We start from the raw sequence: 17,454 nt of genomic DNA, 5'->3' as shown, positions 1-17,454 counted from the left end.
GTAGATTGGGCACATATGTACATAGGAATCTGCTGTCAACCTCCCCAACCGAAATAATATCATCTCGGAAACATGACATAGCTTTGTAACTGAAATAAGTCTAATTTCAAATTCCGCCAGATGTTACTACCCTAAGAAGTGAATTTGTATGTAAACAAAGTCTGGTTTAATATTAAATCTAATTTCCCGTAATTAAATGTAAGATGTTAATTCTGTATGAAGTAGTCCATAGTTACAAATGAATGAATTGAAGTGTTCTTGTCTAAACTCAAAGTTTGATGGTAGAAAATTAATAGAAATAAAAAATGCACTTTTTAACGTACCCAGGAAATTTCCATGCTGTAAACTATGGATTATTTCGAATCACTTATCATTTGGATAAGCACGCCACTGTAAATACACAAACATACATTGAAAAGCACTAGCACTGTAGTTGTCGGTAGTCTGATTTGAATAGACAGGGTGTTTTAAAAGTTGATACATTTATTTTGACAGGTGATGATCTAAAACGACTCAGATTACTAACTTATACAGGGTTTTAGAAGTTTGACTGCCTGAATTTTAACAGACGATAGAATAAGTTAAAATAAACAAAAAAGCCTTATATGACATGGGTCCTAAACTCAACCATTTCCGAGAAAAAAATTATCAAAATCTCCAACTTGAATTAGCGTTGTAATAAATTTAAAATTCGATAAAATTCATATCGAGCAATGTGACAACGGCGCTACGGTTTATTAACACTAGGTACTAAAGTGTCCAGCAACCACCAATACGCAATTCAGTTGGTATCTGGATTCGACCGTGTCGGAGTGTTTTTTGCGTACCACTATTTCCTTTTATTAAGGTGTTTTTTTTTCCTCATTCTAACTACGAGAATTAGCCCAGAAGTCGGAGACCTGTGCGGGAGAGGAGGCGGCATATTATTATTACGCAGGCCGCATTTGCGCCCAGGAACGACTTATGTTGGTAGGCCCTAACCACCATTCAGTGCAGGAATGAGGGAAACCTGGAAAACCTCATTAATTAGGGGGGCGGTCAAATGCCAACCGGTGTCAATCTCTCACATTGACCCAAGCCAACATTTTTCCACCCTACCATACCTGCACACAGGGTGCCAATCATTCGTACAAGCATAGCTAATCTACGGTCTACCGGCCGCGGGATTCGAAACTCGGGCAGATCGACACATCGATTTAAGTACTGACGCCTTAAACCGTGCGGCTATCGATCGTGTGTTTTCCAGCAAGATACAAAAAATTCTATAGAAAAAAAAGTTATTTAGTTGCTTAGTGCGAAAAAAAGTATTAAAAAAGTGTGTGGCGCACATTTTTTTTGTCAACAATATTGATCCCCCGGGCGCCACTGAATGTAATAATTTTAATCTAGTTAGGGCTAAATTAGTCCCTTTCTACCAAAAATAACACTGTTAAACAAAATCAGCCAAAGGATTAAGATCTTCTACGAAAAAATGTTCTTTTAAAAAAAGTTTGACATCCTGTATCTTGAATCTTTGGCTACGTACATAATAACACCCTGTATACGGCGTACCTTAAACAAAATGTTTGAATGATATATTAATTGTTTAAAGGGCATGATCAATCATTATTTTGATAATATTTATTACATTATATTTTAAAATTATTGTTTTTGATAAGGAAAATCCTGGTTCTTCGGGACTTGAAGTTCCATTTGTTTTATTAAACTTTTATCCTATTTCCTTCTACGAAATTCTTGACAACCATAGCAGAAGTTGATAAGTCTCCTGTGAGCACTTTTAACAACATTTTAATTAAAATATCTTGAGAACATTGTTGATATCGTCTTGCAAAACAAACTGCAAAATTAAAATCAAAGGAACTTGGAAATAACGTATAAAATAATCAGATTTAGATATATTAAAATGGATTTAAGGTACTTAAATGAAATAAGCTTATCATTAAACAGCAAGGGAATTTAGTTTTGATAGGAAGTAAATATAATCCTGATACATATTTATTAATAAATTATTGATTGTAAATTTTAAAATTCTTAACTTTTTTAGTGTAGTTTTCTTAAAAATTTTAATGTATTAAAATTCTGTGCAGCTTATAGTCGTAATAGGACATTCATTTATTTATTCACAGTTTATTTCGTATTTGTAAACATATTTATCCATCATTCTAATCAATATTACAAATCATTAACCTAAAGAACTAATTAACAAAACTCCTTCAACTTTCAGAATCGCGATATCTCAGGAATGGTGGTCCTTAGAAAAAAAAGTATAAGAACATTTTTGTAGATAATTTTCAGGTCTATAATTTTTGTCGGAACTACTTTTTTGATAAAACTTACCGTTTTCGGAAAAAAATCCAAAAAACCTCAAATTTTGACTTTAGACCCCGAATAACTTTTTTAGCACACATAGGATCGGTGGAGACTTTTGACACTTTATTTCTAATGGTGTACCCAAGGTCTCCACCAAAATTTAGCTCTGTCGGAATTTTCGTTATTTGACCACAATTTTTATGACTAATGTGACCGGACTAAAAAACATGTAAAAGGTTGGGAATAATATATTTCAAAATGTAACAATACAACGAAATAGCTAACAATACATCGTAAAAAGAAAATAAAGCTGCATGATATTTCACACTTGTACACCAAATGAAATATAAAATTTGCAATAAGCAACATTTGAAATATGTATCCTAAAATCACTAAATATTGCTTTTAAACTGTATTTTGTATAAAATTTAGCTTTGTCCGCTTGCAATAACTTGCAGCTATTAAAAGCTGCAGTAGTGTAATGGCTATATTGTTTTAATTTAGTCGAAACTGCAGTAAACTACACAGACTAACGTCTAACTGAAGCAGTCCCCAACAAACCGGAATTCAATTTAACGTGGCATCAATAAAGTCACCGAGCGAATCAAAATCTAATCAAACGCAATCCTGCGCTATTGCAGCTTCTATTAGTGTAGATTAGACCATTTCTATTCTTACGACGTCGTATTATGCCGGCGTATTGATAGCCAGATATTATGCAGTCGAGAACTGCATGAATTTGGGCAGAGAAACGGTGGCTCGGTGGTAGTTAAAACTGGTTAAGGCTTCATTAAATCGTCGAATCAGACGTCGGTTGTGCTTTCAGAAGTAAAATCCGGATATGCTTTTATGATAACTCTGCTTGATAGGCACTTCCTGAGGATTTCACTTGTAAGTTGCGAGTTTATACTAAATGGAAGCCAAAGGGTCTGGGTTTCATATTTCTGTTATGCTACATTTGGTTTTAATAATTCAGGAAGGTCGTCTGTAATTTTCTGTAAATAATATAAACATATTTCCCGAAAAAAATAAATCAAATCAAATATTTTAATAAACTTTATAAAAAATAAAATATATATCCAGTGGCTTTTTTTGGAATAGTTAAAAAATCAAAATTTGAGACTTCAGTTAGTTTTTGTTGCACACAATCGGATAAAAATGACATATACGAATTTTCCTTTAAAAATACATGGGATTTATCATTATCAGAATAACACGTTTTAATTTAAAAAAATTAAAATGGGTTATTCTGATGACAAAAAATAAAACATAATTAAACTGTATTATCAAATAACAATAATGTGCAAAAGTTCTTCAGAAATAATGGCAAATTTATTTTGGAAGACAAATCCTGTCAACGAACACTAAAAATATTATTAGAAACCATAGGTGGACAGAAAACAGCCCCGATCTCAGTCCTTTAGACATATTTTTGTGAAGACACTTTAACAAAATATATTATTAAACACCTTAAAATTTACAAGTATTGAAAGAAAAAATACAGGACAAACTATTTGATAATTCTGAATTTGCTTTTAAAGCAATAAATAGTGAATTAAAGCATATTTTCAACTGTGTCATCACAATTACTTACTGTTAATTCAATAAGGAAGAATTTTAATTTTTTTACTTTAAATATATATTTCAAGCAGCAATTTTTGATGTCAAAAGAAATAAAAGAAAAGTCAAATGTACTACTTTTTTAAGTTTTTTTTATCTTTAATTATTAAACCTATACGTGGATGTCAAAATACAAAAAAAAACCTTGTACCTACATTCCGCGACGTATTAATAACCCACCTTGTATATTAAATAAATTTATCGTCATCATCAAATATTAAAAAATTTATATTACAAGTTGTTTAAAATATCATTACGAATTTTGTTTATTTGGAAATATATTTTCTGCAGTATTTCAGTACCAAAAAATTAAAATAGTAGCTAATTAACGAAATTATGATTAAATAACCTAACTGTGATACCGCTGCAGAATATCATATGAAACTACATAGATAGGTATTCTTTGATTCTTTAAAACATTTTTAGCAATACCTACATCATACATTTAAGTAAATACAGTAATGCAAGAAACAGATATTGATAAAAACGTGTACAAAATAAATCCGTAAGTACACGTGACAACATTGTCAAACCGTTGTTTCTATGTTGCTGAGATACGCGTAGGAATGCGGGCCGCTGCATTTGATTCTTCCTAAAACTCTGCTGGTGGTGTACTCTATTGGCAATTCGGAAATTTAAAACTGCTGTCCTATTCCTGTAGCGGTCTGGGGCGAAGCTAGCTATTGTCTATATTGTCATACTAATAGAGTGAAAATTTCAGTCAATCGGTTGTGGACAGATGCATTATTAAGTAAAGTCGAGTGATTTTGAGTGACATTTTTTTACAGTGTATATTTTTATTAAGTAGAAAGTATTACAAATGTTTTAAAATACCTACTTTTAATTAATTAACACTTTATTTTATTGTCTTAACATCAAGTTTAATAAATTATGTAACGAATATCCACATAACTGAAAGGTAACTAAAAAATGAAAGCGTATCGTAATACCAAATAGGGAAGCCATCTTTGCATGTCAGAAAATGTCAAATTTGTTACCTATTCTCTTTAGTTTTTCTGATAATATAGGATTGATTATATGGAATTTTTATTGTGAATGTAATTTCAGTTTGTTGTATGACAAAATTTTAGTATTAAGTTCCTCAGGATATTCATTTATTAATACATTTTTACACATGTTATAAATCACTTTTTCTCATACAATTTTCGAAAAAGTATCAAGTATTTTCAAGTTTCTATTCCAAAAACACTATGACTATTCCACAACATATCTGAAATTTACAAATTAATTACAATTTCTTTAATGAACCTGCTATCAAATTAAAGGAAAATATTGTGCCTTTCCTAAAGCTAATATTAAGCAGAGATGCCATTATTATGATTACTGTGGAAATAATTAAATGGAATATAGCCGTATTGTCAACAGAATTAAACTCTATAAGCTTTCCATTTTATACAGCAGCTCAGAAATGTGCAAAATGTTACGTATTAAAGAAGTATTAACTGAAGTTGACCAAAAGAACAGTATAACAAAACATAAAAAGGAATCATTTAATCTTTGTCTATGAATAGGTGTCACATTTTTTTATTATAATTGTAAGGTTGTTTTTGAATTACGAAATATTGGCAAGCATTATAAGTGCCTGTACAGCACCATACATAAATATTGTCACAATATGCTTGAGGGGTAAATGTTGCTATTGTTACACTTTTACATCAAAATTTTATAAAGTACGTTCGTATTTTTCAGCAAATCACTGAACAACGCAAACTACAAATCAAGTGGCAGCATCAAAAGCAAATTGTGATATAACCTTTCCCTACGAATTTTTAACAGGAAAAGTTTCCTGTGTCTAGAACTATACATACATATAATTCATGAAAATTCTGAAAACTTCCTGTTACGATACCCGATCCCGTTGGAAATTCCGCCTATTTGTATGCATTAGTTTTTCCCAGGAATCGTTTTTTCAACCAGAGGTGCTATGAAACCGTGATAACACTAGAATTAAAATTAAAAAATGAAATATCACGAAATATGCAAATTACTACCTTAATGTGAGATTAACTAGCTGTCACGAATTTATGCGAAATTCATACAAGTTTAATTAATGCTTTAGATGAGTAACATTAGTCAGTCAGTAATATTAGTCAGTTTAAAACTGGTAGAATTATATCAGTAATAATTTTAAACACATTTTTTTGTACCTATATCAATTACACAAGTATAATTAAAATGTTGCCACTCTGTTTGTTTGTGTTAAAAAACTTGTACTTAGATTAATTTTTGATTTAAGTGACTATGTCTACATGGTTAATATCGTAATTAAAATGTCTAAACAGGTTTACAAGGTATCATAAAAAAAGTGTTACAAAAGTTAGACACCAGTGACAACCATCAAAATATGCCGGAGCTCCAGACATTTAAAGAAGTGCATTTTTTGATGTTAGAAAATTCTGTTGATTTGCTGGGGCAATTCTGAGATCGAATTCGGATTTAGTAGGTCAAAATACATGGGAATGCATAGGTCAGACAACGATTTTCAGTCGCTGTTAAATCGTCTTGGATCATAGAAGCTAATTTATTAATTTTGTGGATATTTAAGTTTTTTAAGGTTAAGATGGATTTTTAACCCTATGAGCCAGATCCGACCACTAGTTTCAGCCGCAGTACCTGAATTTTAAATGCTGATCTGTCGATTTTGTGGGATTTGTAAGCATTCTTTGATATTAGAAAATGCTGGTGATTTGCTGGGACAAAAAATATTACGAATAAAAAGAAGGCAACAAAAGCGAAATATAACTATTTTATTTTAACATCTTCTTGTATATACAGGGTGATCCATTAACGGTACAGAAATGCTGTATATAGGAAACTAGACGTGGTATGATTATGGGGTAAAAAATCTATGAACAAATACGACCAAAAGAAATTGATTTCAAATATTTTCAAGTTTGTAACTTCGCCGCTAGGGGCGCAACTGCTATAGTGTTACAGAAAATCGTCGTTTTTTCGAAATTTCGTCTAAGTTGAAAATACACTTTTTAGATACACTGCTAAACCCTTCATAAGTTTTGTTTGAATTTTTTTTTGTTATTAACATAGTAATGCCAGTATAAAGGACGCCATTTTGAAATTTTTAAATTGTCATAACTTCTAAATGCCTTAATAGATTTCAAGAAACGACGGCTCATTTTGAAGAACTATTAATAACATTTAAGTATTTCTATGAAATGGGAATAAAAATATTATTTTCCTGCGCAACGGTAGACCACGTTAATCAGAAAAGTTTTGTAATTTTCTCTGTTTACTAAAAAATAAATGCAACGATATAGGTTTTTTCTATGGCTTGATAGACCATTTATTAAGGAAAACAAATACACAAATCGGAGGTCGATATCATTTTTAGTTTTCAAGTTATTGGTAAAAAGTAAAGCCAAAATTAAATTGTAAAACTAAACCAAGCTTGTCTTTAAAAAAGTACTTGCTATATTTTGAAATTTCTTTGATAACTACAATGTTTCATTTTTTGTATTAATTCCAAATATCTGAGTAGTTATAGATTATTATTGTTTCCATAATGAGGCAGCTATGTCCTATAGAAAAAGAGAAATAGAGAAATAAAAAATGATGTCAAACCGCTTTTGCTTTGTGCAAAATTAGTGTTATTTGTGTGAGAAAAGTACTTGTGTTCCATATGAATTTCCTAGGTCTCTAACTAATTCCTTGACACTTATTTGGGGATTTACATGGGCACAAGCCAACTCATTAACATTATCTTCCGTTCTTGCACGGCGATGTCTTCTTACAGAATGTAGTGGAGTCTGGCTAAACGCTGAAATACTTCTCTGGAGTGGCGTATTGTACGAGAGTAACGCAAAGCGTATTCTCTTGGAGCTATAACGGCATTTTTCAAACATTGAAAATAAACTGCCAACATATCATACCATTCCACATTCGTAAAAGGCATTTTCCATGTTAACACGTACTTTTCCAACACAAATAACACTAATTTTGCACGAAGCAAGAGCTGTCACATTTCATTTGGCATAATTTTTCAGTTGTCTGTTTTCAAAGGGCATAGCCTGCCTCGTTATGTAAACAGTAATCTTTACTCAGATATTTAGAATAAGAAATAAAAAGATGAAACATTGCAATTATTAAAAAATTTCTAAATATAGCAGGTGCTTTTTTAAAGACAAGCTTGTTATAGTTTTACAATTTAATTTTGGCTTGGACTGTATCAATGTTATTTAGAGAACTAAATGAAGGAGGATGTTCTAGCACAACTTCACTATTTCAGCAATAACTTGAAAACGAGAAAAGATATCGACCTCCGGTTTGTGTATTTGTTTTCCTTAATAAATGATCTATCAAGCCATGAAAAAAACCTATATCGTTGCATTTAATTTTTTTAGTAAACGGAGACAATTACAAAACTTTTCTGATTAGCGTCATCTACCGTTGCAAAGGAAAATAATATTTTTATTCCCATATCATAAATTTTATTAATAGTTCTTTAAACTGAGCCGTCGTTTCTTGAAATCGATTAAGGCATTTAGAAGTTATGACAATTTAAAAATTTCAAGATGGCGTCCTTTATACTGACGTTGCTATGGTAATAACAAAAAAAAAAGTTGAAACAAAACTTGTGAAGGGTTCAACAGTGTATCTAAAAAGTGTATGTTCAACATGGGTTATATAAGCGAAATTTCAAAAAAACGACAATTTTCTGTAATACCATAGCAGTCGCGCCCCCTAGCGGTGAAGTAAAAAATTTGAAAATATTTTAAATCAATTTCTTTTGGCCGAATTTGTTAAATAATAGATTTCCTTACCCCATAATCGTAGCTCATCTAGTTCCCTGTTTATAGTGGCTCCATACCGTTAATGGATCACCCTGTAGGTGTATATTTGAATATTATGACAGAATTAATAATAAAACAACTAATGAATACACATATGCTAGGCAGACGCTTCTAGTTGAAAATGTTTATTAACCGGCGCCTCCGGCATATTATATTTTAGAATATCTAAACGTCAATTTAAAATAAATTTTGTATATAAATCATTATTTCCCATTTAAAAACATTAACGTCCTATTTGAAAAATCGACAAATCACGCCAATTTAAAATTAAATAAATCGCTGCTAGCTTTGAACCTACTAAATTGCATGCATTTTGTCACTCAAATTAAGCTGAAAGATCTTTCGTGTGATATTTAGTAATTTATAAAAATGTGTAATATTTGTTTACTTAAACTGGATTCAGTATTTACTGTAAATTTTTTTTTCTAGAAAATATTATAGTCATGTTTACATATCAGTTTAGTGGTTTCTTGAATTTAACTGTACAGGGTGTTTTTTAAACTGCCGATATTCTTCAAGTTATTCCTCACCAAAAATTAACAGATATAATCTTTCTAAATTAGTAAATCGTTTGGATATCGTCTGAAGTAGTATACAGGGTGATTCACAACTTATCCAAAAAAAATTGGGAATAGATGCAGCATGAGAAATGGTTTCCGAGAAATAAAATATTGAAGTTATAGTACATTCAACCACTACATAGCTGGACAACTGTAGTCTCTAGCGTCATTCGCCACGTGATCTCAGCGACTCCGAATACTGAATTCGGATTTTGCAATCGTCGTTGCGATATTTACTTGCTATCAGTACAACAGGTTTTTAGTAGTTAGTGTCAAAAATGGGTAGTTTGTGTCAAAAATGGTTTGCATGTACTCGGCGTTGATGGATATCGTTTTAATTTATGGTGAAGCATTTGTGTTATGGTGAAACAAGACAACATTTGTGTTAGTTCGTAGAAACTGGGTACAACGGACCCAAATGGGTTTACACATTGGTGGATAAAATTTTGAACAATTGTTTTAACATCGGGTATGTCAAATGATTTTATTATTTAAAAACACAAATTAATTTTATTAATTAATAAAGGCAAAAGCAGTTGAATTTGCCGATATAAAATATACGCGATAAAATTCTATTTACATATTTCTTTTCTAGCGAAAGTTTTTGTCCGTTTTTATCACACCGCCATGCCGGTCGCATTGTACGCGGTCAGGTTTTACAGTGGACCAGTTTCCAGTGAACTGCCCTTTTTGATTTTTTTCTTTACAAAATTGTATTTGTAAGGGTCCCCTGTACATCCAGAATTTTTTTTGGATAAGTTCTGAATCACCCTGTATATTTTGATGAAAGTAGAAATCTAAACATTTATACACGAAGTCTCTTATGAGCAATTTTTATTAATGAATAATTTTTGCGGATTATTTTAATAATGGGGTTTCACATGGTTTGTAGAACATAGTAATTCCTATTTAGAAGACAAAGATTATGTGGTTATCATTGAAATTCCTGAAAACAAGACTTAGAGAACTTTTGTCATTTTCAATGTTTTCCATTTCATACCGAAAATACTCCGTTTTAAGTCCTAAATTTTCTAAAAATTGCAGATTTTTCATTAGGTTAGATTAGACAAGTGGTTGGTATTAATAAAATAAAAAACATACATTTTTTACAGGAGTTTATGAAAGATGAAGTGAATACAGAAAGGTCTAACAATTTATACGACCGAAAAGAGAAAATAACAAAGCATAAAAATACTTGCTCTGGACACATACATATGTCCTTTGTCTAAAACAGGATAAGGGTACTATAAAACACATTTTATAAGATATTTTTTGTCGATGGAGATTTTATAGATTTGTTTAGTCAATTTAGCAGCAGAAAACATATCTATGCCAGTGTATTCATGAATATGTAAATAAACCAAAATATTAAGCAAACTATCAAAGTAAAGTAAGTAAAAAACGGTTCGGTGATTCAACTTGTCAATTTACAGATACAAATATTGATGCAAAGACTAATCCTGAGAGAAATTTAAAAAATTCTCTCAAGATTAGTTTTTGCATCAATATTTGTAAATTAGCTACAGATTTTCTAAACAAAAATCGTTAAAAGTAATGTTTTGTATTTTTTTTTCAAATTCACGTCAAGAAATAAAAATATTGTTTTGGAAACCATGATCCTTGTAGAGGGTTTATTAAGGTTTTCAAACCCGCCCTTGGATTTACGGTGCAATTAAAGACCAAAAAATGTCATTTTTCATTCAACAGTCGATATATCGGTAAGCAATAATTATATCGAGACCTTTTAAAAAGTGTATTGAAACTGAATAAATAAGCTAACTGTTGCTGAGTCCGTGGACAATTCGAAAAAAAGAATTATAATTTTTTTTCTCGAATTTTGATTGCTCTATAACCTTAGCTCAAAAAATTATGTTGTCAAAAGATCTTGAAACCAGATATTTAGAGCTTCAAAATCTTCATAGAGCTTCATTTCGACACGACCATTTTTCACTAAGATACAGCCAAAAAATCAATGAAATTCTGATTTTTTCCTTCGAAATGCAAAGCCATATGTTTTTTTAGATGTACTGCCTTAAGATCAAAAGAAAATTTCCTAAAGCTTTCGTCTATACCATTTTTTCTAAATAAAAAGGTAAAAAGATAAGGGGAGTAAATAGAATGTCTCCAAAAAGTGATTGAAGTAATGACAAGAACAAAAAAGTGTTTTTCTGTTTTCTGTTCAACTACAGTTTTTTGACACTTAGGAAACAAATAAAATGTTAACAGATTTCGAAAAATTATATTAGAATCAGATATACAGTAGTTATGTCACTCTTCACAATAATTTTTACGTATATTTTCTTTGCATAGCATTCCCTTAAATTGCGTTAAGTTGGTGAGTGCAGCCGAAATCACAATTTACGGGGAAACCAATTTTATAGCACCCCACGAAAAGTTCGCAGCTGTAAATAATTCATCTAATTAGTTTTATTGGTGGAGGCTCCGGTGAATGCGAATGGGGATGTTGAGGAGGGAGGTAATAAAATGGTGGCACTAATGCCTAATGTTATAATTTAAGGCGGAAAGGAATTAATTTAACGATTTGGCCTGTAAGAGCAGCATTATTAATGGATGATTGTATAATGACGTTTATTTTGTAGCCTATTTGCCGGAGGATTAGAATGGCGACGTAATGATAAATTGAACGACGCTGCGATGTGTATATTTTTCAAGTAAATCTACGAAATATTTTAATCAGAGTAGCAGCGTAAAATTAACAAATCATTGAAAGTCATAGGAAATACGTTAATGGTAAATAATGATGACAATATTATACAGGATGTTTCTAAAATATGGTTCCAAACTTCTGCTGCGTTTATAACTCATTAAAATAAGCCAAAAAGTTCCTATTAACGTGTGCCCTAAAACGCACCCTTAGGAAGTTATATGCCCTTAAAAGGGCTCAAACTAAACTGTCTTTTTTTCTGTTATTGACAAAACGGACCCAAATAAATAGAAAAAATTTTATAGGTCTTACATAACTTTTTACGTTAAATATCATGGGCTACTCCATTTTTCGACATGCAAAACATATGCGTCCCATTTAGGTTGGTTAAGGGGATTTTCGGGCCATAATTTTTTTTATTTCTATTTTTTTACAATTTTCTCTACAGATTTATAAAACTTTAACAATTTTACGTAAAAATATTGTCTTTGTCCAAATCGATATTTCCAATGGTTTTCGAGTAAATTTAGTTTGAAAATTACTCTGCTCTTTAAGTTATTAGGCCAAAAATTACAAAAATCTGTTTACCACGGCAAATAAAAGACTGACGTTGCCACAACGCTTAACAATTTAAGTTATTGATAAACTGTCAATTGAGCTTTGCAGTGTTTAATTAGTAAAAGTGGTGAGTGGAAAATTTAAGTATACAACATTATTGCAACTCATAAAATGGAGTCATATTAAAACACGGAAATGGCAGATATGCACTTTATGTACGGCTGTGCGGCTGGAAATGCATCAGAAACGAGGCGTCCGTATGCGGCAGCATACCCGAATAGAAGACTTCCTTCTCGACAGGTATTTAAGAGGATCCATCAACGGAGAGAAAATGGTTCGTTCCAACCAAGAGTAAGTGATCGACACAGAGACAGATTTGTAAGAACACCGGTGATGGAAGAAAATGTATTGAGAAAATAAGAGATGCAAAATTCGGAATCCGCCTCGATTTTCGCATACGTGCGACCCTTCTTACACTAACCCTTGGAATGTCCTGCACAGCTCTCAATACTAATATCTCAATAAGGGGCCGAAAACCCCCTTCACCAACCTAAATGGGATGCATATAATTTGCATGTCGAAAAACGGAGTAGCCCATGTTATTTAACGTAAAAAGTTATGGAAGACCCATACATTTTTTTCTATTTATTTGCGACCGTTTTGTCAATAACAGAAAAAAAACAGTTTATGTTTTAGCCCTTTTAAGGGCATATAACTTCCTAAGGGTGCGTTTTAGGGCACAAGTTAATAGGAACTTATTGGCTTATTTTAATGAGTTATAAAAGCAGCAGAAGTTTGGAACCGTATTTTAGAAACACCCTGTATAGTCTGTTTGATTATAAAGGCCCCGAACTGGGTTACCTATTTTTGAGCACCCTGTAAAGTATATATATTTTTAAATGGGATGTTACTTTCTTTATATTGACGTACAATTTTTTTTGTCGCTCTGTAGATGAGTCATCGATATTTTTTTTAAATGGGATTGTATAATTTTTTTGCACGTTTTGATTGATATTTTTATTTCCTTTACAACCATATGGTATTTGTATGCTTTACATAACGAAATTTATGGGAAAAAATGAGAAAACTTTCAGTCTTTACGGTGCTCGCTTTCAAATAGAAGGCGCTGGAAAACCAATTTTGTATGCTGCTATCTGTCACATATCGGTTTTTTTGCATTATAAACTACTGGACTCGCCCAACTGTCATTTGCCTATATAAACGGCAATCGCACAGACGTGTGCGAGAGAGATAATGCTATTGCGGGCTTATGCTTCGTTCACAGAACTTCGACTGTAGCGCGCTACATTTAAGTCAACGAATCAGCTAGCTAGCTATACTTGATTCCTTACCCCTTTTTAGCTGTTGGGCCGTATTACCGTTTGAAGTTAAAATGATTTTAACTACATTTATATGTGGCTTCTACACTGAAAGTAGCGGTAGCGGTAGGCTACAATTACATTATTTAGTACCTGCCCCAATAAATATATTTTGCTTTCTGGGAATTTACAAGCCATATAAATTATACTTTGAATTAGCCGAGATTATTCCAAATAAATGTATTTAGCAAATGAGATTAGAATAAGTAGGCTGTAAACATAAATTAGTTGTTTTTATTAGAGTACATAAGCACAAACCGAGTAGGTAATGACCCGGATAAGTGTTAATTAGGATAGGGTAATAAAAGTAGGTACCTGGGGACAAGGATAAAAACCGAAAACATTTCGAGGCACGAGTCAGAAGTCTTGAAGCCTAGGTCTTGCTCGGTTGTGTCTCGTGTTACCAGCGAAATTATTAGAATAAAGTTTTCCATGCCACTTAGAGTTTTTCTCCTCACTTGAAGATCAAACCACTATAAAAGTATGGTTAAGTTAATTTTGAAAAATTATTTATTAGGTTTCTAATTATATTCAGAATAATCTCAGATCTACAAAGACTTTATAAAAATAAAATAGAGACTAGAAGACAAAAAATTTCATGAAAAATATTAGATATATTAATTCTATGAGTAAAACTACACTTATGGTATTAAGAATTTTTTATCTTAACTCAAATTGAATTAAATTCGATTTCTCTTCTTTTGACAATACATAATTGTACCAGTAATTAATTACTATTAATGAGTAAAAGCATGAGCATTATTTGTTTGTATGGCATTTCTGTACAAATTAGAGGTATTAACGGGGGAAGGTAGTAATTAGAAATTTAAAGTCAAAGATGTTTTATTATACATATTTTAAAAAATATTCATAGTTACAATTTTCCAAATAGTTTTTATGATGCCTTCTTTATGTATTTCTCCATTTATTTTCTTCATAACGTAAGTTCGATCAGTTAAAATTACTGCAAGCTCTTCTGAAGTAGTTGTTTTAAATAGTTCATATTATCTTCCTTTGCGCAAAACTATAGCGATTTTTTAACATTTGCTAAAGCATACTATAACCATAATTCAGTTGAAACTGTTTATTTTGGTCATTATTTTCAGAAAGACGCGCAAAGTATAAACATGTTGGTGCCATCATAACCTCTTTTATGACTATGGAAATTTATTTTTTTCTCCACTTAAACGTCCCTTTACGCAATTGATCACTGAACACGATTGCACCATATTTAGTTTTCACAAATATTTCATATGCACTAAATCATACACAAAAATTTAGAAAAATTTTTACATGACTTCTACTCTAAGGCTTGTTTATGTTTCTATTTGATATGATTTAGAAAGCGAGAACTGTAAAGCAAAAGGCTGAAAGTTTTCTCATTTTTTCTTTATGCGAAGGCATAAGCACAAATTTCATATGGTTGAAAACAGCAAGAAGAGCGCCAGAAGAAAGGGCCCTAGCCGGCGGGGATAGGACAAAAGGAGGTCCCACAAAACGCCTACACCGGCCGCAATTGCGGTATGTTAAATATACAGGGTAAAAAGTTATTAACTAACTTTTCGGTAAAATTTGTCGTAAGTGGCGCCCTCTATTAACAATGCTGAAATTACAACACGCATCCTATTCGTCGCCTAAAAAAATATAGTTCCTAACCTACATATTTTCAGAATAATCGCAAAAAAACTATTTAAAATTTTAACTTTCAGCACCCTGTATTTCCGAAACTATCAACTTTCGGATAAGGCATGTTTGCGCCAATGGTCACCATTTCAAACTTTCGACTTTCCCATTGTTAATGAATCACCCTGTATACACTTTACAGGTTGTCCAAAAAAGGATAACCGAGATATAGCTTGGGACTTTATAATCAAACAGACTGTATATTATTTATTTATAAGTGATTCTAAAAAATTATAAAAAATTTGACACTTGTTTAAAAAACAGTAAAATTCTGTACTTTTTACTCCTTGTATATAACTAACTAATTCCAACAAATTCAATGCTACATCTCGTGATCACTGCTACTAATTACGAAGCGGCCAAAAATGGCAAAAAGCGACCTCGTCTGCGAGTATTATGAAAGCATCACCAGTGTACAAATACAAAATATTTCTTGAACTGCTCTAATATTAGATCTATTTTAGCAGGAACCAACTGCTCAAATATTTGCCACAGTTTCGAATTATTCCCCGACTACAGCTAAAACAAATCCATTATGGAATGATTAGCTTATTGGATTACATATCGATGTAACTTAAGAGCATCCACTTTAAGACGTCTATTTCTTATTTTCAGGCAAGAATGTCGTTCTCGAAGTACAACGTCAACGCCTTGACAGACCCCCTTTCGGCCCTTCCATCGCCCATCATCCGCCGACCCCGTCAGAACTCGGTGTTCGTGGGCAGCTCCACCATAGCCATGCTGAACCCGCCCCCGCGACGGGTGAAGTCCGCCATCGACATCCAGCATCTCGTGGTTAACGAGCACAGTCCCACAGCATCACTTACAGGTAATAAGAAATGTTACAGGGTGTGAAATTTCAGAAAAATGCTCAATTTGGAAGTTACTTTAGAAATGTTTATATCACACCATGATTTAGTAAAAATTCCACACAACCATTCAATCAATCCTCGCAAATTAACTTTTTTACAGAAATAAGTGGAAGTAATACGACATTATTGTTTTTGGGCCCATACTTTCCCGTCAAACTACGGAAGGGTAAAAAAAATTTACATATACAATACTTAATATGAGTGAAAAAAATATATCTCTTACCAACAAAACAGACAGCAAATAATTGGTAGTGAGTTAAAATGCCATATTACTCAAGCTGAGAAAAATATGTTTTATTATAATAGTGAATAGGTTTTGTTTAGAAAAACGTGAAGGAATATGGCAGTTTATTGTCCTTAAGGAAGGGATTTTCTACAAAAAATATCGCTCAGCGTGTCACGAAACGGGACCCCGGCAAGTGCTGCTCTACCGGTCAACGCTTCAAGGTGTGTTGTTAAATAATTTACGCTGGTCCGATATTTTAACAGACCTCGCGCCCGATTTTTCAGGAACGACTCCCATTTGTGTACATACAGCCTTATAAGGAAATAGAGTAAAATTAATCATTAATAGATTATCGAGGACAATAATAATTTTTTTATTAAGTAGGCAATAATTTTTAGTTAATAAGCTTAAACAATCTTAGAATTACCATTCCTTTATTATAAAAGCAGATATAATTTTTAAAATTACAAGTAGTTTCTTCTTCAAAAGCTTAAAAAACGTATAACAGGATAACAGGAATAGTCAACAGTCTAATGTTTATATTTTCACGTTAACAATCCGATACGTAAATTACCTGCTATTTTCAGTAAAAATGATTTAACTTGAATTATTTTTTTACTTTGGTGAGTCGTATTAATTTAAAAAACACTGCCTAATTACTAAAATATATAGAAACTTGCTACTAATTACGTTTGGAGAATAATATGTAGTAGGGTGGTCCAAAAAAAAAAAAACGATTTTTTTTCGTGTCT

At 31.9% G+C, this 17,454-nt stretch overlaps 1 protein-coding gene across 1 annotated transcript in view; it reads left to right on the top strand.

Annotated features, from left to right (window-relative positions):
- The window catches only part of LOC108908565, a 59,958-nt gene that overhangs the window by 26,373 nt on the left and 16,131 nt on the right, over positions 1–17,454 (top strand). Inside the window, 1 exon segment of the mRNA XM_018712636.1 lies at positions 16,220–16,445. Coding sequence (XP_018568152.1) covers positions 16,220–16,445 — 226 coding nt within the window.

This window comes from Anoplophora glabripennis, unplaced genomic scaffold (genome assembly GCF_000390285.2).
Source record: "Anoplophora glabripennis isolate ALB-LARVAE unplaced genomic scaffold, Agla_2.0 scaffold29, whole genome shotgun sequence".
NCBI classification, from domain to species: domain Eukaryota; kingdom Metazoa; phylum Arthropoda; class Insecta; order Coleoptera; family Cerambycidae; genus Anoplophora; species Anoplophora glabripennis.
This window is presented reverse-complemented; position numbering and strand designations above follow the sequence as displayed.